The sequence below is a fragment of the Schistocerca serialis genome, unplaced genomic scaffold, assembly GCF_023864345.2.
Source record: "Schistocerca serialis cubense isolate TAMUIC-IGC-003099 unplaced genomic scaffold, iqSchSeri2.2 HiC_scaffold_1401, whole genome shotgun sequence".
Taxonomy (NCBI): Eukaryota; Metazoa; Arthropoda; class Insecta; order Orthoptera; family Acrididae; genus Schistocerca; species Schistocerca serialis.
In genome coordinates this window covers 892,555-919,972 of record NW_026047627.1, presented here as the reverse complement: position 1 = coordinate 919,972, position 27,418 = coordinate 892,555, and the positions used below count along the sequence as shown (strand labels likewise).

Genomic DNA, 27,418 nt, shown 5'->3' with positions numbered 1-27,418 from the left:
ACAGTTGACAGTGATCACGGACAGCGACAGGTCATGCATAAAACACGCCAGTGGCGAGACGCAATCAATACCTTCACCGCGCGATAACAACGGCGAAGTCACTGACGACAGTGCCACTAAAGCAGAGTTATGAAACAGGTTTTCCGAAACTAATTCACCAAAGAAGACGAAGTAAATATTTCTGAATTCCGATAAAGAACGACTGCCTAGATGAGAAACATAGAAGTAGAGACATCCACAGTGTAGCAAAGCAGCTCAAATCACTTAATAAAGGGAAAGCCTCCGGTCCAGATTGTACCCCACTCAAGTTCACTTCCGATTATGCTGATGCTACAGCTCCATATATAGGAATTATATAAAACCGCCTGCTCACAGAAAGTTCCGTTCCTAAATACTGGAAAGTTGCTCAAGTCTGACCAATACCCAAGAAGGAAAGTAGGAGTAATTCACTGACTTACAGGCCCACAGCACTAACGTCGATTTGCAGTAGGGTTTTGGAACATATACTGTGTTCGAACATTATGAATTACCTCGAAGAAAACGATTTATTGACACATAGACATGATGTCGTTGTTGTGGTCTTCAGTCCTGAGACTTGTTTGATGCAGCTCCCCATGCTAATCTATCCTGTGCAAGCTCCTTCATCTCCCAGTACCTACTGCAACCTACATCCTTCTGAATCTGCTTAGTGTAATCATCTATTGGTCTCCTTCTACGATTTTTACCCTCCAGACTGCCCTCCAATGCTAAATTTGTGATCCCTTGATGCCTCAGGACATGTCCTACCAACCGGTCCCTTCTTCTAGTCAAGTTGTGCCACAAACTTCTCTTCTCCCCAATCCTATTCAATACCTCCTCATTAGTTATGTGATCTACCCACCTAATCTTCAACATTCTTCTGTAGCACCACATTTCGAAAGCTTTTATTCTCTTCTTGTCCAAACTGTTTATCGTCCATGTTTCACTTCCATACATGGCTACACTCCATACAAATACTTTCAGAAACGACTTCCTGACACTTAAATCTATACTCGACGTTAACAAATTTCTCTTCTTCCGAAACGCTTTCCTTGCCATTGCCAGTCTACATTTTATATCCTCTCTACTTCGACAATCATCAGTTATTTTGATCCCCAAATAGCAAAACTTCTTTAATACTTTAAGTGTCTCATTTCCTAATCTAATTCCCTCAACATCACCCGACTTAATTCGACTATATTCCATTATCCTCGTTTTGCTTTTCTTGATGTTCACCTTATATCCTCCTTTCAGGAAACTGTCCATTCCGTTCAACTGCTCTTCCAACTCCTTTGCTGTCTCTGACAGAATTACAATGTCATCGTCAAACCTCAAAGTTTTTATTTCTTCTCCATGGATTTTAATACCTACTCCAAATTTTTCTTTTGTTTCCTTTACTGCTTCCACAATACACAGATTGAATAACATCGGGGAGAGGCTACAACCCTGTCTCACTCCCTTCCCAACCACTGCTTCCCTTTCATGCCCCTCGACTCTTATAACTGCCATCTGGTTTCTGTACAAATTGTAAATAGCCTTTCGCTCCCTGTATTTTACCCCTGCCACCTTTAGAATTTGAAAGAGAGTATTCCAGTCAACATTGTCAAAAGCTTTCTCGAAGTCTACAAATGCTAGAAACGTAGGTTCGCCTTTCCTTAATCTTCCTTCTAAGATAAGTCGTAAGTCCAGTATTGCCTCACGGATGCAAAACACATCGTTGTTGTAAAACACAACTACCTCTTTATACTCATCAGGTGATGATTGCTATCGACAGGGGATGTCAAACTTATTCCAAATTTTTAGATTTCCAGAAGACTTTCGACACCGTTCCTCACATGCGTCTTCTGAACAAACTGCATGAATATGGAAAATCGCCTCAGTTGTGCGACTGGCTTCATGATTTCCTCTCAGTAAGATCACAGTCCGTAGTAATAGACGGAAGGTCATCGAGTAAAACAGAACCAATATCCTGCGTTCCCCAAGGAAGTGTTATAGGCCATCTGTTGTGTCCGATCGGGGTAGCCGCGCGGTCTTGGGGTGTCTTGTCACGGTCCGTGTGACTCCCCCCGTCGGAGGTTCGAGTCCTCCATCGGGCATGGGTCTGTGTGTCGTCCTTAGCGTAAGTTAGTTTATGTTAGATTAAATAGCGTGTAAGCTGAGGGACGGATGACCTTAGCAGTTTGGTCCCATAAGACCTTACCACAAATTTCCAAATTTTTCCCCCTGTTGTTCCTAACAATATTAACGACATAGGAGACAATCTGAGTAGCCCTCTCAGATTGTTAGCAAATGATGCTGTCTTGTTAAGTCATCAGATCACCAAAACGAACAGCAAAATGATTTAGATAAGATATCTGTATGGTGCGAAAAGTGGCAATTGAAGCTGAATAAAGAAAAGAGTGAAGTTATTCACATGAGTGCTAAAAGAAATCCAAAGAAATTTTGATTACGCGATAAGTCACACTTAATATTAAGGCTGTAAATCCAACTAAATACTTGGGGATTACAATTACAAATAACCTAATTTGGAACGATCACATAGATAATTTTTTGCTGAGAACAAACCAAAGACTGCAGTTCATTGGCAGAACGCTTAAAAGCTGCAACAGCTTTACTAAAGAGACTGCTTACACCAGGCTTGTCTGTCCTATTCTGGAGTATTGCTGTGCGGTGTCGGATCCCCATCGGGAGGGACTGATGGACGACATAACAGTACTGCGCTCGTTTTTCATTCATAATTGACTCTTGTCTTCCAAAGCTGAAAAAAATGTATTTGCCTAAGGTGAAAGACGTAAGAGCAATACACTGGCGTATGTTTACGATTATTTGGTATATTAAGGAAAGGCAAGCCTACGTTTCTAGCATTTGTAGACTTAGAGAAAGCTTATGACAATGTTGACTGGAATACTCTCTTTCAAATTCTGAAGGCGACAGGGGTCAAATACAGCGAGTGAATGGCTATTTACAATTTGTACAGAAATCAGATGGCAGTTATAACAGCCGAGGGGCATGAAAGGAAAACAGTGGTTGAGAATGGAGTGAGACATGGTTGTAGCCCATCCCAAACGTCATTCAGTCTATGTACTGAGCAAGCAGTAAAGAAAACAAAACAAAAGTTCAGAGTAAGAATCTAAATCCGAAGAAGAAATAAAAGCTTTGAGGTTTGCCAATGACATTGGAATTCTTTCAGAGAGAGCAAAGGACCTGGAAGAGCAGTCGAAGGGAACGGACAGTGTTTTCAAAGGAGGATAAACGATGAACTTAAACAAAAGCGAAACGACGATAATGGGAAGTAGTCGAATTAAATCAGGTGAGGCTGAGGGGATTATGTTAGCAAACGAGGCACTTAAAGTAGTAGATGACTTTTGCTATTTGGGGAGCAAATTATCTGATGTTGGTGGAAGTAGAAAGGATGTAAAATGTAGACTGGCAATGACAAGGAAAGCGTTTCAAAAGAAGAGAAATTTGTTAACATCGAGTATAGTTTTAAATGTCAGGAAATCGTTTCTGAAAGTATTTTTATGGAGTGTAGCTATGTATGGATGTGAAACATGGACGATAAATAGTTTATACAAGAAGAGAATAGAATCTTTCAAAATGTGGTGACAACAGGACTTTGATGTGAATATGGTTTCGTTTCGCCCCTAACCCCACATCTGTTTGGATGTGTTCGCCAATGAGCGAAATTGGCGCATTTGGTGGACTGAGACTACGCATTCGGTGATCGAGAAGTCTCTTCACCCTCAGTGGGTGACTGTGCGGTGTGCAGTCTCCAGTCACGGAATAATCAGTGCAATATTCTTTTGGTGACTACCGAACGGTACATAAAGGTTTTGGAAGATGATATCATCACGATTATCCAAAGTTACCCTCATTTCGATAAGATGTGATTCATGCAAGATAGTGCTCGACCCCTTCGAGCAGGGAAGTGTTTGATGTCCTGGAGGAGCATTTTGGGGACCGCATTCTGGCTCCGGTGTACCCAGGAGGCACGGGCATGGGCCTCGATTGGCCTCCATGTTCTCCAGGTCTGAATACATCTACTTCTTTCGGTGGGGCTATATTAAGGTCAAGGTGTACAGCAATAGTCCAGAGACTATTGCTGAGCTCAAAACAGACATTCAGGAGATCATCGCCAGCATCGATTTTCCGACACTTCAGCGGGTCATGCAGAACTTCGCTATTCATCTGCGCCACCTCATTGCCAATGACGGCAGGCACGTCGAAGATGTCATAACCTTAATCCGAATATATGTAGTGATGTTTACATTTTGAATAAATTGTAACACGCCGAACTTTGTAACTACTTAACATTTTTTTTCTTCTTTATATACAATCAGCCAGAAAAATGTATGCACACCATAAGGAACGAAAACTATTGCTTATGTGTTCATTTTACAACTAATAATTCATCACATATGTTGTACAACTTTCAGCTTAGCATAGGGTTACTTTAAGTGTTAAAATGTTTACAGTCGGCAGCTATACACATAGCAGAATGACGAGCGGTCGTTAAAATTCTCTAAGCACTATGGCATTATTCCCTTAGACTTAGAACTACTTAAACCTAACTAACCTAAGGACATCCCACACATCCATGCCGGAGGCAGGATTCGAACCTGCGACTGTAGCATGAGCGTGATTCCGGACTGAAGCGCCTAGAGCCGCTCGGCCACAGCTTCCGGCTCGTCGCAACTATGTCAGTCACTGTTACAGTGTAGATCGCTGCACATGTCGCTGTAATCTCCTGGCGAAGTTCCTCCAGCGTGCTAAGTTCCTCCAGTTCCCCACAAATAAAAGTCCGTAGGTGTTAGATCTGGCGACCGTGGAGGGAACTCAATGGGTCTTCTTCATCCAGTCCAATGCCCCAGCCGCGGGACACGATGGGAATTAGAAGGCCCATCGAACACCCCATGTTGTTCTCGGCCATTTTTTTTGTATGGATTCGTTAGTAAGTGAAATTGGCCCGGTTGGTGGCTGAGAGTCACTATTTGGCGCTCGAGATCTCACTTTACCCTCAATGGGAGACTGTGTGGTGTGCAATGTCCACTCATGGATTATCCAAATTCACCTTGGAGGTGCACTTTGGGAACCATTCTGGTTCTGATGCACACAGAGGCCACTAGCATGGCCCTAGACTGTATTCACTTTCAGATAAAACAGCTATACCATGCATACCTGCTCTATTCTCCTGTATTACTACATGTAACACTTCTCCTCCTCCCAAGTACCTGTTCGTTGAATAGATTAAAGGTAATTGTTTATAGTACACCACCCTGCCGGACTCATTTGTGAACTTGCGTTGAACCTGTGTAGAGTGCACTCCAATGGAAGTCTTCTCTTTTATTATACAGCTTCCGCATAACATATCACTCTCTATGCATATTCCTACTCTCTCCTGTACCTCAAACTTTATTTGGCCATTTTACATCATGAGACGTTTCCTGTATACCTACCAAAGCTATGTATTTACAGTTTCAAATTAAGTTTAATGATATTACTCCTTCTTGGATTCTTTGTTTTTTCCCGATTCCAAACTGACTTTCTGATAATCCTGTGTCAATTGTTCGAAGACAGTGGAAGCTTTTATTTGATAAGGCATTCTCAAGTAAGCTAAGGCTTCGGTAATTTTCGTATTTTAAGACATTCCTCCTTTAAGGACAAATATCGTATAATGTTTTTCTAGAATCTGAGGGCAAATTCCCCTTTTTCTATATGTTACGCTAGGGAGTATTTAACAGATTTCTAATTCCAATTCTTCCATGTTCGACATATTCAGCTAGAATGTTGTCTTTCCCAGGGCTTTCTTGTTTCTCGGATTTTCAGAGCTAGCTGATAGAAAGTAAGTGCAATAAATAATAGTAATTTAAAATGTCATTTAAAGGAACTGTGACTATTTTCAGCGCTAATAACAGCTTGTAATGAAGAACTTACACCAACAAAGGTCAGTTATCAGTACCATCTGCAACAATTTGGTAGGGTGTCATGAATTATCAAATGATGGAAAAAATGTGTGTTGAAAATATGGCATATTCTCTATGACTGGCCCTGACATATCCCCCTACAGTAATGGCTCCCAACCTTTCTGAGACCATTATCCCAGAGTGCAAACAGACACTAGCTAGAGCTCCACCTCCCCCACCCCACCCCCCTACCCACCCAAACGCACACACTAAGTCATCATCTTTAGCGATTAACTAAACTCCACTTAGAAGAATATTTCCTTCGAAAATTTTTATTTTGAAAGTGATGAAAGATAAATGATACTTAGCTTTTATAGACGTTTTATTAATCCTCAGACTAATTTGTCAATTATACAATTGGTACTTCTGATTTGTAATGATGTAGCCTTTCTCATTGCGTCTAAGACTACTCAAAAATGGTAGTTAACTAACTGTCTGCAGTGAGGTTATGCACTTGTTACAAAACTTGTTTCCTCTACACCACTTCTCTCTCTATTGACACTTGTGTCACCCTCACCCTGCACCTTTACTTAAAATCAATCAAGCGAAAATTCGTGCACTCTACTTACTGTTTCTGAATCACTTGATTGCTGGACTCCTTACTTCTGCAGTGTCAGAAATCGAAAGATTTTAACTTGCCAACGCTTTGTGTCTGACTAGGTGCCACAAATAATAATAAAAATAAAGTACTGTACACATCTTACACTACAATAATAGCCACTACATAGTACGTGTTGAGCTGAAGTTTAATATTTTTTCATTTACTATTATGAACTGAGTGATGACGAAATTTCTGGTCATTTGCTAGAAATTTTTATGAGATATTGAAGCATATGTGATCTATATGTCTCAATTTCTCCATCATGGTACAAAGTGAAAACTATTGCGTGCTGCAGGAGGATAATGTGTGGAATATGAAGTTCATACATTCGTTTGACAAGCTGTAGCATGCACCACATTGTGTGATTCATTACTTCTATTATTTGAAAATAAAAATTAATTAATGTTAACTTATGTAATAACTATTACATTGTTGTGAAATAGTAATGATAAACATGATCTTTTAGAAATAATTTAGTATTGTGAGCGAAACACAGTTGGACACAGTTGTTTGTACCCCACATAAAATTTAATTTTATCCACTGGGGGAGGGGGCCGTTACGCCACTACCCTACAAAATATTGGGTGTTGTCATGTTGGAATATGTGAGAAGTTGCCATCAAGCTATGCCCACCATTTCTATATCATGTTTCTAGAAAGTCATTCCAGACTGTGACAGCAGTTAGTAGATTCCCTGTATCAGTTCCTGGAGAGAAACATGCTGGGCTAGTGGTTAAGAGCAGAGGGGTACAGATTTCAGACTTAAAATATCATTGTTTTCTTAAATAAGTGCAGAAATTGGGACTGTGTGTTGAATAAAATATGCTCTTAGTTTTGTACTAGATCACCATTTTGATACTTTGAGCAAGTAATTGTTCAAAGAGACAAATGATAGGAGGCCTGTATTCCTTCCGTGGCATTTTTTACAAGCAAATAGGGAAGTTTTAAGAGGAGGTGTAATAGATTTTCAAAAGTATTATTTCCTTCATCTACACACTTTAATCTATGTTGTGTGTGAATTTTATCCTGATGGCAGCTTTATAAATGCCTTTAAATTGATAAAATGGTTAACTCTGCACTGGCAGCCACTCCTATCTTTCCTTTGGGAAACTGTGTTCCAGAATACCTCACAGTGGGACGAGTTCAGCAGGCTGAGGAGGCCACGGCCGTGGATCTGGGTGCTCTGCTGGACGCAGGGGACGGCGCTGTGGTGACTCTGCTGGCCGGGGACACGCGGCTTGTGGCTCACAGGGCTGTCTTGGCCGCCAGGAGTCCCGTGTTTGCGGACATGTTCCGTCGCGTCACTGTAGAGGGCAGCAGCAGCCAGCTCGTACTCTCGGACACAGAGGGTCCTGTGCTGCGCCAGGTGCTGACATACCTCTACACCCTGCAGGTGCCCCAACTGCCCAGCATGGCCCCACAGCTGCTGGTCGCCGCCGACGTATACGGCCTGTCGGTACTGAAAGCGCACTGTGAGCAACAGGTGGTCGCCCAGCTGTCTGTCGAGACTGCGGCTGCTGCAGGTGTTATCGCGATTAGGCATTCCGCCAACAGGCTGAAGCAGGCCGCCGTCGCCTTCATAAAGGCGCACTTGCTCGGTGTGATGGCGACGCAGGGCTGGACTGAGGCTGTAGTTAACGACCCACAAACTGTTGTGGAGTTGACTCATCTGATTGCAGAGACACCGACAGACACCAGGTAAGTGTGAGACAAGTCACAATTCTACGTTACACAGCGATAAGTGTGTGTACTGCCAGGCCTACAATGTCCACCACAAAGTTTAATTAGATGTGCATGCGCAGTAAAATACACTACTACTGATATCCATTTTCTTGTATACACTATGTGATCAAATGTATCCAGACACCTGGTTGAATATGACTTACAAATTCAATGAAGCCCTCCTCGCAGCCATACGTTCTATCAGGTGCTGGATCATTTGTTGGGGTATGGCAGCTCATTCTACATGGAGTGCTGCACTGAAGAGAGGTATCGATGTTGGTCGGTGAGACCTGGCACGAAGCTGGCTTTCCAATATATCCCAGATGTGTCCTGTAGCGTTCAGGTCAGGACTCTGTGCGGGCCAGTCCTTCACAAAGACGTTACTGTCATGCAACCACGCGGCCACAGCCCATGCATTATGAAAAGATGCTCTTTCATGTTGAAAGATGTAATCGCCATTCCCGAACTGCTCTTGAACAGTTGGAAACAAGAAGGTGCTTAAAACATGAATGTAGGGCTGTGCTGTGATAGTGCCACGCAAAACAACAAGGGGTGCAAGCACCTTTCATGACGAATATGGCCATATCATAAAACCACCGCCTTCGAATTTTACTGTTGCCACTACACATGCTGGCAGAGAGAGTTCACAGGGCATTCGCCATACCCACACCTTTCCATCCGATTGGTACAGTGTGTACCATGATTAGTCACTCCACACAACGTTTTTCCACCCTTCAGTCGTCCAATGCTTACGCTTCTTACACCAGGCGAGGCGTCATTTAACATTTACCATCGTGATGTGTGGCTTAAGAGCAGCCGCTCGACCATGAAATCCTAGTATTGTCACCTCCCGTCTGACTGTCATTGTACTTGGAGTGGATACCGACGCAGTTTCGATTTCTCGTGTGATGTTCTGGATAGATGTGTGCCTATTACAGATTACGACTCTCTTCAACTATCGGCAGTCTCTGTCATTCAACGGACGAGGTCGGCCTGTACGCTTTTGTGGTGTATGTGTCCCTTCACGTTTCCACATAGCTATCACATCGGACCTACGCATGTTTAGGAGTGTGGAAATCTCGCGTACAGACGTATGACAAGTGAGACATAAATCACCTGACCACATTCGAAGTCCGTCAGTTCTGTGGAGTACCCCATTCTGCTGTTTCATGGTGTGTAATAACCACTGAGGCGGCAATATGGAGTACCTGGCAGTAGGTATCAACACAATGCACCTAATATGAAAAACGAATGTTTCTGGGGGTGTCCAGATACCTTTGGTCACATAATGTATGTCATACAAATACCGGCGTTGTCTGCATTGGATTGTCACACACTAACTGAATAGCTTGTCTAAATGCTCTCAAGAAACATGCATGCTCGAAGTAAGCAAACATAAAGACATTGTACTTCGCAACTAAGCAGGTTGAATGCCACAAACAAGTGCCGATGTCGAACATTTCAAATACGGTATCTCGTAAACGACTCGTACTTGGACCCTGCAACAAACACCACTGACATTCTGAACTACGCTACTCTTCGTTTGTTAATGTCAATAGGAGTAGGTCTAATTAGAAAAGTGTATCTTGTCACAACAAATACACTTCCTAGGTATTAGTACAATCTATGGATTGGCTAACAACACGAACTCCAGACTACCAATCCACTGTATGAAAACAGCAGATATAGCACTTTCAATACCCGAAATATTTCTGGAGGAAGCCTTAGGTGATTTACCCTATATGTTGGCAAAATAGTAAAATTTCTTCCACACTGACACTCTAACATGGATCCTGGAAGTTGTTAAGGCCACTGCTCGCATAAAATGGGAAATCCAGGTTCGGGTCCCAGTCTGCCACAAATCTTCTAATGTCACCAGTAAATTGTAGAGTGAGAATCTCATCGTATTTTAAACTGCAAACACATTTCTTATGTTAAATACAGGTGTGATCTGCAGCAGGGTCTGTTCCTTCAGACATGCATCCTTGTCTGAAGGACATGCCATAGGAGGTTTTTAAACACAGACACTGTAAGTAGTATTCATATGCCCAGGCACAGGTCGTGGCAACAATAAGTAAGTTTCTTCCTGAGTGAGAGTTACAGTGATTGTTCTACAGCAAGACATGGAAACTCACGGTGATATGTGGGGTTTTAGGTCGGTCACTGAAGCATCCTCGCATAGACGAAGTTGTTCGGCGATCATACTTGCACATTGGGAAATTCAGATTCCAGTCCAGGTCTGAGATCAAGCTTTTGACATCACCAGTAAACTGTACAGTTGGAGTCTCATCGTATTCACGATTGTGAATACGTTTCTTGTACTTCACGCAGCTGTAGCTCAAGCAGTACTTGTTTCTTCAAACATGAAATGATGTCTGAAGGCCATTTCACAGTAGAGCCATAAACACAGACACTGGAAATAGAAATAGCACTTTCTGATGGTTCACAATGCTTTCGTTGAATTCTAATAACATTTTCATCAAATCTTTTGTTGGCAGATAAGTTAGCAAGAAGAGAATCATGCAATAGCCAAGATTTCCATAGCTACGTGGATTATTTAGGTCTTATTTGCAGTCAACATTTCTATTGAATTGCATGTGTACGCCGGCCGGAGTGGCCGAGCGGTTGAAGGCGCTACAGTCTGGAACCACACGACCGCTACGGTCGCAGGTTCGAATCCTGCCTCGGGCATGGATGTGTGTGATGTCCTTAGGTTAGTTAGGTTTAATTAGTTCTAAGTTCTAGGGGACTTATGACCACAGCAGTTGAGTCCCATAGTGCTCAGAGGCATTTGAACCATTTTTTTGCATGTGTACAACAAGCTGTTATTTACGTTAGATCCTGAAATGTTTGAAGAAAAAGGAAAATTAGCTGTGGCCACTGCAGGGTTACGTTCTAGTGATGGACACAGTGATGGACTGCTCAGATCACAGACAGACACCACAGTGACAGGTGCTGTTGGCAGCTAGGGAAAGCCCGCTCTGTTCTGTGTGCTGTACATGCCACCCTAAACCTCTTCCTTCAAAGTACCCTCTGTTCTCGTTTGTTGTATCCCCTGCTTCTGGGAATGAGATACCTATAAATGGCGTTATACTGTGTAAAGTGAAGGTGAAGAAGTGGAGCAGGTCTGTCGCTCCTTACCAGGACCAGGGAAACATCTACACTATGTGGTGAAAAATATCCGGACGCCCCATAAAACATACGTTTTTCATATTAGGTGCACTGCGCTACCACCTACTGCCAGGTACTCCATATCAGTGACCTCAGTAGTCATTAGACATCGTGAGAGAGCACAATGGGGAGCTTCGCGGAACTCATGGACTTCGAACGTGGTCAGGTGATTGGGTGTCACTTGTGTCACACATGTGTGTGCGAGATTTGCATACTCCTACACATCCCTAGGTCACTGTCTCCGATGTGATAGTGAAGTGGGTACGTGAAGGGACACGTACAGCAGAGAAGCATACAGGCCAACCTCGTCTGTTGACCGACAGAGACCGTAGACAGTTGAAGAGGGTCTTAATGTGTGATAGGCAGACATCTATCCATATGATCACATAGGAATTCCAAACTGCATCACGATCCACTGCAAGTAGTGTGGCAGTTAGACGGGAGGTGACAGAACTCGGATTTCATGGCCACACATCATACGAGAAAAAGCAAACAATGTCTCGCTTGGTTTAAGGAGAGTAAACATTGTACGACTGAACCGTGGAAAAACGTTGTGTGGAGTGACAAATCACGGTACACAATGTTGCCATCCGATGGCAGGGAGTGGGTGTGGCGAATGCTTAGTGAACGTCATCTACCAGTGTGTGTAGTGCCAACAGTAAACTTCGGAGGCAGTTATGATGAAGAGCAATTCGTGGGTGGTGATTGCATCTTTCAACCCGATCAAACACCTGTTCTGAATGCACGGCTTGGGGCGGAGTGGTTACACCTCAGTAATATTCCTGTAATGGACTGGCCTGCACAGAGTGCTGACCTGAATCCTACAGAACTTCTCGTGATGTTTTGGAACACCAACATCGTGCCAGGCCTTGCCGACTGACAAAGGTACCTCTCCTCAGTGCACCACTCCATGAAGTATGGGCTGGCATTCCCCAAGAAACCTTCCAGCACCTGATTCAACGTATGCCTGCGAGAGTAGGAGCTGTCATCAAGGCCGACACCATATTGTATTCTAGCATTACCTATAGAGGGCGCCACAAACTTGTAATTCAATATCAGCCAGGTGTTTGGATACTTTTGATCACATAGTGTACCTTAGAATGCTGCAGCACAGTTCAAGGTATTTTAAATTCCCCATTCGTGATGTTTCCATTCTGTAAAACCTGAAATCTTCGTTGTAGTGGTCAGTCACATTCGTCGCTACACCCATATCAGTACAACAGTTTTGTGTGTTGTGTATCTCCCTTTTACTTTCTAGGTATATATGTGGGATTCGCTGACAATTTCTGTAACAAAATTCATTAACTCTAAAAAACTATTCGAGGGGAATTAGAAAAAACTTTTTTGAAGTTTACTAATCTCTAAGGAATATGTTGTCATTCTCAATCGTAGCATATTTGGAACATCTCCCTTGAAGAAGATGATATAAAAACATAATTCCTAAACACCACATGACCACCTCACAAGAAAGGCGACTGGGTTTCATAACAGCTCTGCCGCTTGAGGCAGTTCCACATAATGCTCTGTCTTCCTTCACATTTCCTTCCCGCTTTTAGTCTGTTCTTTCCCATGATATTGCCATACTTCAGTGCACTCCCTTGTGCAACACACAAAGGAAGGCGCTTTTTCGTGTGAAAACTCCGTACTTGGCTCTTAGAGGAGGGTCTGTCAAATATCTACTGACCAGTCTTTGCTTAATTTTCCCTGTGGTTTTTGTAAATATTAGTCCTGCAGTGTTTTCTTCTGGTAGAACTTAGTATTTTCCTTTTCTGACCTGTTCCAGTTATTGGGCCATCCCCAACCACGTCAAAATGAAGGAGATCTTTAGATACTACTGTTCTTTTTTATGAACATATCACATTATAAATACTCACTACAATGCCAGTGACTAGTAATTATCATAAATTACTTTTATTTTTAGATATATCTGAATATTTATGCACCACTTACTGAGCGGCTTCGAAAACTGGAATTCATATACTTCACATAATAATTCTTACACTCAATGATTCATTTCTCATTTATTTTTATTGTTACAGAAGTGTATTCCATAATTTTAAACGAAAATCAATGTTTGAATGAAAATGCTTATCGACACAGCCATGTTTTCAAGATGCCTATTATTTACACATTAACTTTAAATATGTAATTCTATCTGAATTATTTAGAAGTAAAGTTGGGAAATCCACTTCTTAACTCAAATAGCGTGCATGTCACGAGACCCAACCAGTATCTTCTTCATTGCCTCAAGCTATGTACACTACTGCATTGTACCTATTCATCTGCTTACCATGACAACCAGTTCACACACAAGTATCCATCCACGTTACGTGCATGTACCTGAAGCCTCTCTTCTTATGTCAATCGTAAATTCATCGCCCTGTTTCTTCGTGAGAAATTACAAACCTTAACCAACACACACACACACTCACAACTACAAGTGACAAAATTAGAAGCTGCCACATCTTCGGTAAGATAGTTCTCATTTGATACACGTATCTCCAAACAGTTACTGCCATTGAACACCGCTGCTACATGTAGCATTGTTTGCAAAGCTCTGGAAATGCTTGTCTTTTTCCATGACAACACTTGCTTCATAAGCACCACTTGTAAATTGCACGTCGTCCAGACACCAGCCACAACTTTTTCACTCGTTATCACACTGTATACAAATTTCCATCAACTGGCATATGTAGCATAGTTCCTTTGTCTGTGCATTGCACTTATATTTAAATTATTATGCACTAATATAAAATACACACACACACACACACACACACATACACACAAACACACACACACACACACACGCACACACACACACACACACTCAAACACTTCAGTGACTATCTTGCAGTCTCCAGATATTTGCCTGTATCTTCTTTTAACTTGAAGAAGGCACAATGGACTTTCTCTACTTTCTATGTGAAAGCATGATTTCACGAATCTTTACTGAGATATATTTGGTGCATTGCCTTATGTAACCTATTTCTCATGGTTTTCAATCATACTCAATCATTCTTGTATCCATGACATATACTAATGCAGTATCATTACACTGAACCCAGTAACCAAACCAAATTCTTGATTTCATTGAGAGACAACCTGTAATCAGCCCTTGGGCGTATATATATATATATATATATATATATATATATATATATATATATATATATAAAATTAATGTGTCTGCTTATTTTGCTGATCATACTCATAGACTCGTTCAGCCTCCCAGTCAGCTACTATTCAACGTTCACCTGTTTCATGTGAGTGCTCAGTGGCCAGTGTGAATCAAATAAAACTATTGGCCGAAGTTTCAATTCTGTGATAAAGGTTTTAATGGAAGTGAAAATTTTACTGCAGTAGCTTCGTAATATGACAAATAGTGTGCTCCATTTTTCTCTGAATTTCCTTCCCCAGTCATTTCAGAAGTATCTGTCACCATATTTACTGTATGTTCCCCCTACCGCCCAGTCTATAGCATATTACCTACAAACACCATCTGATGGACACAGTAGCAAATTAAGTAAATTTAAACGTTTTGCCAATCTAATTTCTGAGTGATTGTAACTTGGTATGTTAAACTGCTAGTATGAGGAACTCATGAGAGGCAGTGTGTAAACTGATTGTCTCACTAGGTAAGTTATTTATCTTAGTGGATTAGTCGACCCACTGTCGCCTTTGGCTGTATTGGTCCCATTATCTGTGGATGGACAGCTGCCCAGTGGTCTCTGTCTTACTACATGTATCGGAACAGTCTACCTCTGCACTGTGGGGCAGCCACTGGACACAGCAGGACCAACCCCCAATATACAGCCACACAGTGAGCACAGCGGCTGTGGCCGGACCCTCATCACAGCTGTGCAGACCACAGGTCCCCACTCAGCCCCCGTCTGTAGCATGTCGTGAGTTCTGTCACTACATAAGCGTATCTTTAAACAAATTAGAGGAGGGTGGCGTTAGCGAAGTGTTATGGTGAAAAAATCGAATTTTAGTTTCTAAAAAGCAGAGATGGCAATGGTTAACAGTAAACTTATTGTTTTAATCGATGTCAACATCTTTCTTTGCATTATGTTCATTCAGTGTGGTAGTATGGGGATTGTTTCCTAAGCTAAAATTCTTTTCCAAAGTTTCTGTATTTATTAATGTAGTGGATGGAGTTTCTAGTTTCATTGTTGGTTATATATCTCCCAAATTAATCTTGAAGGGAATGGATGTGGAAGTAGGTTGCTGGTGCATTGCTATATGAGAGGAACATAAATTTATGGACTTTACCAGGTGCAAAAGTGGAAGGTAGAGTCTACAGAAAGTGAAGCATGTGAGACTGGAAAGATAACCTCCACGTAAGACTATGAACATCACTTCATGTGGAATTTATGTTTAAATATACATTACATCAACAAGAACTGAAGTATCTGGAAGGGCTAACGAAACTAAATGATACTTCACAGGTTGAGACAGTATGTGACATTATATCAATTGAAAAATCCAATCAAATTTACACAGAACTTCGTGGCATGAACCGATTTATAATTTGGCATTGCAACCACACTTACCTGGACACATGCGTTGGTCCTGTTGGGAAGAACATCCTAAAGTCATTATACCCTCTCTTGAGGCAAAGTGGCCCATAACCATTGCAATTCGTCCTTGACATCACGGTTACTACGACTGCAATGGATTGACACCCGACATGATCCTACTTGTTAGATCTGGACGTCTTTCGGGACATGAGGGTATTTCAACGTCACGCAGACAATTCATGCAGATACATCCCATGTGCGGGTGAGCATTTTCCTGTTGATTGTTGATGTCACAACACTGTTGCAAGAGAGGCAGCAAATAGGGACACGGGATGTCAGTGGCGTACCATTGTGCTGACAGTGTCCTCAGTCAGTATGAGTCTTGAGCTGAGGTCATACAAAGTGGTTCCACACACCATGACACCATAAGTAACATTGTTGCTCGTCTCCAGGAAACAGGAAGAATGCGACCTCTACCAAGGTCGCCGCCATAGTGCCTGACGATGCTCATCTGCTCCAGTACAAGATGTGATTCATTGCTATAATGCCAGTAGCATTATATTCACAGCACCATCCCAGTAGTAGCCTTTTCTGTGTTGGTAGTAATGACAGCTACACATGGCTCAATAATTCCATAGTCCATCTGCTAGTAGTCTCTGACACCAATGCAGCGACGAGGAAGACATGCTCATGGCCTTAGGGACTGTGAACAAAACAATACATTACTGCGATTGGCTGGTCCAATAACAAAAGTGTTAAGGGAGGTGACAACGAGTGTATCTAAGAAGATTAGAAAAATGAGTGAAATATAAGTGATACACTTTGATCGGTTGCAATGCTGTCTCGAACATGATAGCGTGGCCAATCTGGCTGCACACCTAAAGAGACCTAAGATACTTCTGTTAGTACAGGGTGGAGCAAATGAAAGTTGCCTGGGAGGTTGGATACGATTGCATGTGAATATATGCATATAGCCACACCCTGTGACATGCACGCCATGTGATCCACCACGTCATCCACATCAGCTCAGATTGTAGTGCGGGCTGTGCCAGTGTGAGTGGAGCAGAGCAAAGGGAGCGGTGGTACTCTCACTGGAGCAGCAGGCGTTCGTTGTGAAAAGTTATGTGAGAACGAAGTCATGGAAACGGTGTAGTCAGTTGTTTTCTGCATAATTTAGTGGTGTTAAAGTGTGAGCAACGAGTACCATGCAACGCTTAATCCGAAAGTGCTGTCAAACGGGATCTGTTTTGAACAAGTAAAAAAAGATGCCTAAACTCCCCTGCACACCACAAAACATGGCTGCAGTGCGCCTGAAAATGTTTCAGAGACCTACCAAATCAATCCAACACCTGTCACAAGAGACCATGATATCACACTGATTATGCAGACCTGCATATTCAGGGTGGTCCATTGACTGACTGGGCCAAATATCTCACGAAATAAGCGTCAAATGAAAAAACTTGTCTAGCTTGAAGGGGGAAACCAGATGGCGCTATGGTTGGTCCGCTAGATGGCTATGCCATAGGTCAAATGGATATCAGCTGCGTTTTTTTAAATAGGAACCCTAATTTTTATTACATATTCGTGTAGTACGTAAAGCAATATGAACGTTTTAGTTAGGCCCCTTTTTTCACTTTGTGATAGATAGCGCTGTAATGGTCACAGACATATGGCTCACAATTTTAGACGAACAGTTCCCAACAGGTAGTATTTTAAATTAAAATACAGAACGTAAGTACGTTTAAACATTTTATTGCGGTTGCTCCAATGCAATACATGTACCTTTGTGAAATTATCATTTCTGAAAACGTATGCTGTTACAGCATGATTACCTGTAAATACCAAATTAATGCAATAAATGCTCAAAATGATGTCCGTCAACCTCAATGCATTTGACAATACGTGTAACGACATTCCTCTCAACAGCGAGTAGTTCGCCTTCCATAATGTTTGCACATGCATTGACAATGTGCTGACGCATGTTGTCAGGCGTTGTCGGTGGATCACGATGGCAAATATCCATCAACTCTCCCCACAAAGTAATCCGGGGACGTCAGATCCGGTGAATGTGCGGGCCATGGTATGGTGCTTCGACGATCAATCCACCTGTCATGAAATATGCTATTCAATACCGCTTCAACCGTACGCAAGCTATGTGCCGGACATCCATGATGTTGGAAGGACATCGCCATTCTGTCATACAGTGAAACATCTTGTAGTATCATCCCGTAATTTCTCTTGTGCCCAATGGCAGAACTATACACGACGTTCAAAGTCGTCACCATGCAATTCCTGGTGGACAGAAATATGGAACGGGTGCAATCGATGTTGATGTAGCATTCTCAACACCGACGTTTTTGAGATTCCCGATTCCCGCGCAATTGGCCTGCTACTGATTTGCGGATAAGCCACGACAGCAGCTAAAACACCTACTTGGGCATCATCATTTGTTGCAGGTCGTGGTTGACGTTTCACATGTGGCTGAACACTTTCCTTAAATAACGTAGGCTAACTATCAGGCGAACGGTCTGGACACTTGGATAATTTCGTCCAGGATACCGAGCAGCATTCATAGCACACGCCCATTTGGCATTTTGATCACAATAGCCATATGTCAACAAGATATCGACCATTTCCGCAATCGGCTGGCCGGTGTGGCCATACGGTTAAAGGCGCTTCAGTCTGGAACCGCGTGACCGCTACGGTCGCAGGTTCGAATCCTGCCTCGGGCATGGATGTGTGTGATGCCCTTAGGTTAGTTAGGTTTAATTAGTTCTAAGTTCTAGGCGACTGATGACCTCAGAAGTTGAGTCGCATAGTGCTCAGAGCCAACCATTTCCGCAATTCGTAAACGGTCCATTTTAACATGGGTAATGCATGATGAAGCAAATACCGTCCGCACTGGCGGAATGTTACGTGATACCACGTACTTGTACGTTTGTGACTATTACAGCGCCATCTATCACAAAACGAAAAATGTGGTCCACCTAAAACATTGATATTTATTTACGTACTACACTAATATGTCATAAAAAATGTGGGTTACTATTTAAAAATACGCAGTTGATATCCATTTGACCTATGGCAGCGCCATCTAACGGGCCAACCATAGCGCCATCTGGTTTCCCCAGTTCAAGCTAGACGAGTATCTCTCTCTGTAGGTCCTGGGTAGCAGAGAGTCAGCAGAACTTCCACGAAACGCCTTTGCACGATCATAAGGTTGGATTTTGGTGTGCAATGTCTGTACACAGCATTACTGGTTTCACATTCTTCAATCAGCTGCTGACTTTGACCCATCACATTGCCAACATTTTGGAGCTATTTGTGGCAGCATTAATGGAGGAGGGAAAGGCGTTCATTTACTTCCAAGAAGATGGAGCAACTGGTCATACAGCAAGCCGAACCTTCGAGACAGATACACAATTTCATGATTCACAGTTGTTAGCAGAGGGCAGCCTAGTTGGGGCCCTAACTGGCCATCTTTGTCACCTGATCTGTCAGTGTGTTATTACACTGCACGAGAGCCCTCAAGAGCAGAGTCAATCACAACAACCCTCATCGTCATCAAGAACTGCAGCAGAACACTCCAGATGAGACTGCAGCAATTCAAGCATCCAACCTCCGATCCGCCTTCAGCAACCTACCGACCAGGGTCCAAAAGCATCAAGAGATGAATGGTGGTCATTTTCAACAGCTACTATCGTCATCTTAGTGCTGTATTTACTTTCCTCTGTTGTATTGCTTTGTACTATAGAACTCTAATCTCTGGCAGCTATTATTTGACCCCACCTTCTAATAAATTGCGTGTGTATGTGCGTCCACCTTAGACTACTGTATATGGAAAGAGCAAAGCTATACAAGGCACTAAGGTAAAATCTTATCTTTTGTGACTGCAGTATAAGTATTTCTATTAGTGTTAATATTAGTAACAACTGTCAGTAGTAACATAGTAGTAACAGTAGTAGTTGTAGCTTCTAGAGAAAATTCATGGTGATGTAGTATTAATAGGGGCTTTCAATAGTTGTAAGAGTTATATTGTTTATTACTGCAATTACAGTATCAGTTCTCATTGTAGTGTTAATAGCAATATGTAAAATGAAATAGTAAAATTAGGCAAGATGATTTGAAATAACGAATGCCCCTATGTAGAGCACCACATCGATATCCATATAAATGTTGGAGCATACTAGTAGACAGAAAAAGGACAGAGAAAATCTTATATTTCAGACATACCATATTATAATGTTCAAAATAAGAAAGAAATAGAAGAAAAACAAGCTTGACATATTTGAGGTACCTAGTAGTTTCCCGAGAGCATGGCAGAGGATGTCCTGAGGTGGTATTGTGTACCAAAACCAGTAACGAGTAGGCTAAATGAAAACAGTTACTAAGGACTAAAACATAAACACTCATCAGCCAGAATATTATAATCACCTATGTAATACTTGATATGTCCACCTTTGCAATGGATAGCAGTAGTGACGCATCATGGTCTGGAAGGGAACTGGCACCACACTGCCCACACAAGGCACCTAATTCCCAATAATTCCTCATGGGGGGAATGAGCTCTTACGCCACGTCGAGGCACATTCCAGATGTGTTCAATCGCATTCCCATCTGGTGGGTTGTAGGGCGAGCACATTAATTGAAACTCGCCACACTGTTCCTCGAAATACTCCATCACCTCCATTCCTTGTGATATGGTGCATTACCTTGTTGAAAAACGCCACTGCCATCGTGAAACATGATCCTCATGAAGAGGAGTATGTGGTCTGAAACAAGTGTATATTACTTGTTGGCCATCATGGTGCCTCGCACAATCTCTACTGGACCTATGAATGTCAAGGTGAATTTGCCTAGAGCACAATGGAATAAGCGCCAGTTTGTCTCTGTCACACAGCATAGGTGCCCAGCAGCTGCTAATGGTCAAGTGCCCATTTCAGTCATAGTTGCTGATGTCATGGTGTTAACATTGACAAATGTATGGGCTGTCAGCTGCAGGGGAACACTGTTAGGAGTCTTGAGGGCACTGTGTGTTCAGACACACTTGTAGCCTGCACCGTCTGTCGCGTTCTACCAGTCTGCCCAGCCTACAACATTCGAGATATGTAGTGAGGGCTGGCCACCCAACCCCATGACGTCTGGACATAGCTTCACCTTGGTTTCGCCACATGTCGAAGGCACTCACGATAGCGCTCCTCGAACACTCAACAAGTCGTGCATTCCGAAATGCTCGTGATGAGCGTTCAGGTCATCATAAAGTTCCGTCCTTCAAACTGGGACATACAGCGTACCTTCCCCATCTACAGATGGACAGCACATTTGCTGATCCTACGTCGACTGTGCATGCGTCTCACTAGCAGTCATTCCTCGTGAAGTGACGCTGCTATTGCCAGTACACGTTTAATCGATGATAGGCAGGTGATCATAATGTTCTGGCTAATGAGTCTGTTATTTATAAATTGCAATGATCGCTGTTACACCCGAGAGGGTATTGAGAAAATGACATAAATAAATAAATAAATAAACCAATAAATGAATCTCAGAACCATGGTCCAGGATAACACATTGCTGATAAAAGACCATTATTTGGTCTCAGATGGTAGGCACAGTTGTAAAGGGGTCACTGTGAGCCCAGTATGCAAAATGGCATTCTTCCCTTGTCTTGACCAGATGTGATAGACTGTAACCTTGACAACGATAATGCCTGCCCTCGTGGTCATGTGCAACTCAACACTGCTACATTGTAACATCTAAATGCCCCCAAATCTTATTGCTGCACAATTAGACCAGCCACGCAACTGGAGATCAAGAGTGGAGCAGCTTCCAGATTATGTCAGCTGCAGATAACGCATGCCTAGAAAGTGTCTCTGTATCCTTCACAAGTATCACACAACGTCTGACACTGTTCACGGGCATTATATAAACGTGCTGTGGTGTCCGGTATACCAGTCATGGAGAACTGAAATCCTGATGAGTTACACTGCAGCTGATGGCGTGTGTGCGTAAGAAGCCAGAATGACATCTCACCGCATTATGCGTTCATTACCGCTTTTCCGGTATGCTTCAATTTATCTATTTCTTTCTATTCACCATGAGAGGGCAAAATTCACTTAAACATCTGAAAATTCGGGAACTGTCTTCTATCGTACCTCATTCGTTTCATATTATGCAACATTTATCAACGACATTGTGCCTTGTAGACATAATGTATTTGGCTATTTTGTCACCTCCTTGTGAGGCATTAAAATACCGACATACAGAAAAAACTCGCAGAGCAGCTATTACTCGGCAATGGCGTACGAGCACTCTGTCTAAGACTCGTGGAAGTCTAACGACTTGATGGAACAGTAAAGTGATAAGAATTAATCCCTACAAGTTATATGTCTACTTCTAGTACTTATAGATCAACTTTTTCATTATACCATAAATACCCTACGCCTCAATTGTCTTTGATAGCGAGTAGCGAGCGGCGAGAAGGAAATGACGTCCCTTGTGACGGTAGTCTGCTTGGCAAAGGAGCAGTTCGGCGCTGTCGAGTTTCTCTCGCTGTACACAGACATGCAGGTCGACCCCAGTTTTCGGCGCGGCATTCGCCTCACCCAGTGGTGACCCCCGGTGCAGCCGCCAGGCTGTCTGCCGTTCACCCAGGGGGCGACGCGACGCCTGGGGCGGCTGGCCACTGAGGCTGTCGTCATCGTGGCCCCAGGGCGGAACTGGAGCCATTCCCCATATGCTATCGCGTCACGAGAGCGTTGCGGACCCTGTGTTGTTTTGGGCCATCAATAATGTTCGGAAGCGACATCCCACAAACTAACAACCTTGCACAACATCATATCAGTGGCATAATTCATCCTCTTCTTGATTTATATCCCATTTCTTCGTGTTCTGGGTTTATTTTCGCATCATTCTGACAGACAACAGCGACGAAAGAGCCCAAAGAGATTTTTAGATACCTGTCTCCAATTTCTTCCCTCTATAGTCCGATTCCTGTCTCCTAAGCGGTAGGATGTCAAAAATAAAAAAAAATCGACTTTTCGAAAATATGTCTCTTTTGTAGAGTACATCTTTCTGAATAGTTTGATGTATAAAACATATATATTTCAGTGATTTTAAGGCACGCTATTTGGTCCGAGGTGTACCAAGATGAAGCGCTAGACCACAGACGTCTGCTGTCATACATACGTGTATTTCGCTGTGTAGAATTCGAATGTTTATATTTGCGCCAGAGATGGTCATACGTGTAACAAAGGACTATTGACATAGAAGATATGTCTTGATGGCGGCACTCAAACCCCAATGAAAGCTTTAATGAATGTGCATGGAAAAGATTGCCAAAAACCAATTTTTGTGTGGAAGAGATGCACTTGCTGTTGGTGTTTATGATGCAGTTACATGTTTTAATGATGGTGTGCAAAGCCGGATATATATTTTAAAGAAAATGGGAATCAGGGGCAAAGTGAACTGCATCAAAGCTTTGTATGCGATAAACAGAGAGCGTGTAGTGAAAGCACGTAAATCGTTTTTGGAAGTGCTAAATTCGGAAAGAGTGAATGATAAGAACGTGGAAAAGACGAAAACTGATTTACGAAATGGAAAGAAAAACTCTTTATGGTGCTGGACAGTTCTAAAAGATGCCAAATGCAGCCAGAAACTTTAATGGCCATTTTCTGCAAAACACAAATTTCTGTTCTCAGGTACATGTAACATCCAAAATAAATATCCCATTCCTTTTCCAACGTGGTATCATTAAACACAAACTCCTTAATGCAAAACTCTAGAATTTTCCATCTCTATTAAAAACTGTGGTAATGTTTGAGATAATTAACTACAAAATTTGAGTTTTTTCTAAACATGAAGTTTAAAATGTAACAGGTCGTTCATTTTCTTGAAAATTAAATAAATTCTAGAATTTCATACACCTTTATGTATGGATTGTATGCTGTGCAAAATTCATCGAAGAATCTCTCTTACTTATGAAGAAAAGTGTACCTATAGCAAAAAATGCAGTCAATAGTAAGTGAAAAAATTATAAAATTTCACATGTAAAAAAAATTATTTCGTTATGTTTTTGAACTTCCACTGCTATGATTGTGAATCCTGGTCATGCTGACAAAAATTCTCTGAATTTATTTGTAAAAATACAGACAGTAGAATTTAGTATCTTGTGGTGCCTCTTCTGCTCCAAGTCAGTCCGTTTGACGTCCAACCCCCTTAACATACGAGCTACAAACACCATCTCATGACGGTAGTACCACATTAAGTGCATTTAAGGGTTACTGTCATTCAAATTACTTTGTGATTTACGCTGTTGTCTATTGAAATTATGTTGACCAATCGGTGTTGTAACCACAGTTGTTGAACTTTGTACACATCTTATATTTATACTTTATTTTGTACCAAATAGTGTGTAATATGCTAGGCTACAGGTATGAGAAAATGAGGAGAAGTAACATGTATGAATACCTGAATGCTTTCATTCATCTTACGTGGGCCACTACTGTCGTTGGCAGTGTGTGTTCTATTATCTGTGTGTGGACAGTACCTCAGCTGTACTGTCTATGGTAATCTGCCCACTGGACTCGACGTGGAAACCCTTTTGGAAGCAGTGTTCCTTCTGTGCAGCACGCCAAGCGCTGGAGAGAGCAGGACCGGCCCCTCCTCGCAGCCGCACAGTGGCCACAGCGACGACGGCCGGAGCCCAGCCACAGCTGTGCCTCCCACCTCTCCCCAGACGACTCCCCAGCCTGATGACGTCGCCATCTCTCTCCTGCGGTGAGTTGAGTCACTTTACGTGTAGCGTGCCCACAATCACAGAGCGACATGTTGGGCAGTTAGCCAAGTCATAAAGTCAAGAAATCGAATGTCGCTATTTTACGTTTTTGACGAAGCAGAAGTTGTAGGTCTCGTATAAAGTTTTTTCTTTCATTAATTGTGACGTTTGACGAGGCTAGGATATAAGGGGATCTATACACCCTTCTACAGGTTTGTTGCATGACTCGTTTTCAGCTCCTAACACAGCTGACTTGTGTAAGATAACCCTAAATATTTCCCCAAAAATAACGACTATGCTGGTGTGTTGGGAGCAATTTCAGTTTTCAGCGAAAACTCTGTCTAGTAATCTCGCAGAAATCCTTAAGATATTCTGGTAATACATTAAGCACACTAGTGGAAAGAAGCAGTCAATAACCTTCACTGTGTCATAACGATGGTGAAGCCACTGGTGACAGTGCCACTAAAGCAGAGTTATTATACATAGTTTTCCGAAACGCCTTGACCAAATAAGAAGAAATAATTATTCCTGAATTCCTATCAAGAATAACTTCAAAGTGAGAAACATGGAAGCAGATATCCTCGGTGTAGCATAGTAGCTTAAATCACTTAATAAAGGCAGGGCCTCCGATCCAGATTGTATGTCTGTCAGGTTACTATCAGAATATGCTGTCACAAACGTTCCATGTTTAGCAATTACATACATCAGCTCGCTCACAGAAAGATCCGCACCTAAAGTCTGGAATATTGTTCTTTTCACACCAATACACAAAAAGGGAAATACGAGTAATCCGCTGAATTACACCCGACAACCCAAGATAAATTATTGTTGTTGAATAAGAGACAAGACATGGAAATTGAAAAATATTTCTGCATAAAAAGACTAATATAAAAAGAGGAGACAGCTTGCTTAAAAGCGACAGAGAAACATCAGCATGAGGAAATAAACTATTAAGAGCAGGAAATGAAACGTATTAAGACAATACTCGATAACTGAGTGAAAAGTTTGTTGAGAGTGAGTTAAGAAAACCAGCCTGGAGAGCAGATCGTGTGTAACATGGTAGTAATGTGAATAACAATGTACGGGGCGAAAAGAGCCAAGGCTTCCTTTTTTCTTCGGCATCAGACGGCTGTGGTGACTAGTAAGAGGTCCTACATAAATATAGGCTTTGGAAGACTAAAGGCGAGAACAGCTTTAAACAAAAATAGTTTACAGTCATAAATACACAGATTTAAAAGAATCACAAAACCAAAAACTTGTTAATATAGAACAGTGAAACGTCGGGAATACATTTGCCAGGGTAACATATTTAACTGATTAACTTTGCAGGATCGCAAGTTAATATAAGTGCGAGATAAGCCACTAGAAACGTGAAATGCTGGTGCACTGGCAAAAGGTCGAATGCAGGCATGCAAAAATGTATGGATTGTGTTGCTCAAGTATCAGATATCAGTATTTGAAATGGAGTTCGATGCCTGATGCAGCTGGTTGGTCAGTACAGGGACAGTTAATGCTGTTGGTGAATGATGCTGGAGTTACTGTATGATGATGTCCCATATCTGCTCGACTGGAAACAGACCTGATAATTGAGAATGCCAAGAGACTTATCAACACTCTATAGAGCATGTTGGGTTACAAGAGCGGTAAGTGAGCGAGCGTTATCCTGTTGAAAAACTCCCCCTGGAATGCTGTTCGTTAATGGCAGCAGAACGGGTCGAATCACCAGATTGAAACAGACAAGGTGTGTGGGATAACCATGAGAATGTTCCTGCTGTCATACGAAATCGCACCACAGACCATAACTCCAGGTGCAGGTCCAGTGTGTTAACACACGGAAAGGCTGGTTGTAGGCCCCCAACTGGCCTAATCAAAACATGGCCAATACCGGCAGCGAGGCTGGTGGTTTGGGATCAGTGAAACGCATGCTACAGGGCATCTGGTTCGGAGCTGTCTTTAAAGTAACCAATTTGTAATACTTCATTGTGTTACTTGGTGACACCTGCTGCTCAAACTGCTGCTGGAGATGTATTGCAATGCGCCAGAGTAATACGCAGAAGACGATGGTATTCCCTCTCAGTAGTTCCACGTGGCCGTATGGGACCCAGTCTTCTTGCAACCGAATATTCTTGTAATCACCGCTGCCAGCAGCCATGTATAGTGGCTACTTTACTCTGAAATATTTCTGCATCACGGAAGGAACAACCAGCATCTCGTAGCCCCATTACAGACTTCGTTTAATCCCTATGAGATGTTGATAAATGCGTCTTTGCCCTCTCAAAGACATTTTTGCCCTACATCAACTCACTGCGTCCAATCTCAAAATGTAACTAACGCTCGAGCCCGTTACAGCGTATAATTAAAGCAGGCTTCATTTGCTCCCTCACTGTGGTGCTACTAGCGCCACTCTTAAGCGACGTGACTGCCGCGAAAAGTCATCATCATTCAGATGTAGAAACACGCCTACCAACTTTCGTTTATGTCGCACTGCTTCTTCTTGGTGCTGCAATCCTTCATTGTATGTACTATTTCGAAAGTAAAAGACGTTGTTAACAATGATACCAAAATCTCAAAAAGTTCTTGAACGACTTACTTCACATTTTTATACGATACTCTAATAAACGTTGGGATAGTGTTTGCTTCTATATACC

At 42.3% G+C, this 27,418-nt stretch overlaps 1 protein-coding gene across 2 annotated transcripts in view; it reads left to right on the top strand.

Annotated features, from left to right (window-relative positions):
- LOC126442703 (ankyrin-3-like) overlaps window positions 1–27,418 on the top strand; it is a 116,128-nt gene that overhangs the window by 78,412 nt on the left and 10,298 nt on the right. For both annotated transcript variants that reach the window (XM_050090753.1, XM_050090752.1), the window contains exons 4-5: window positions 7,703–8,279; window positions 24,623–24,772. In XM_050090753.1, coding sequence (XP_049946710.1) covers window positions 7,703–8,279; window positions 24,623–24,772 — 727 coding nt within the window. The remainder of the gene's footprint in view (window positions 1–7,702; window positions 8,280–24,622; window positions 24,773–27,418) is intronic.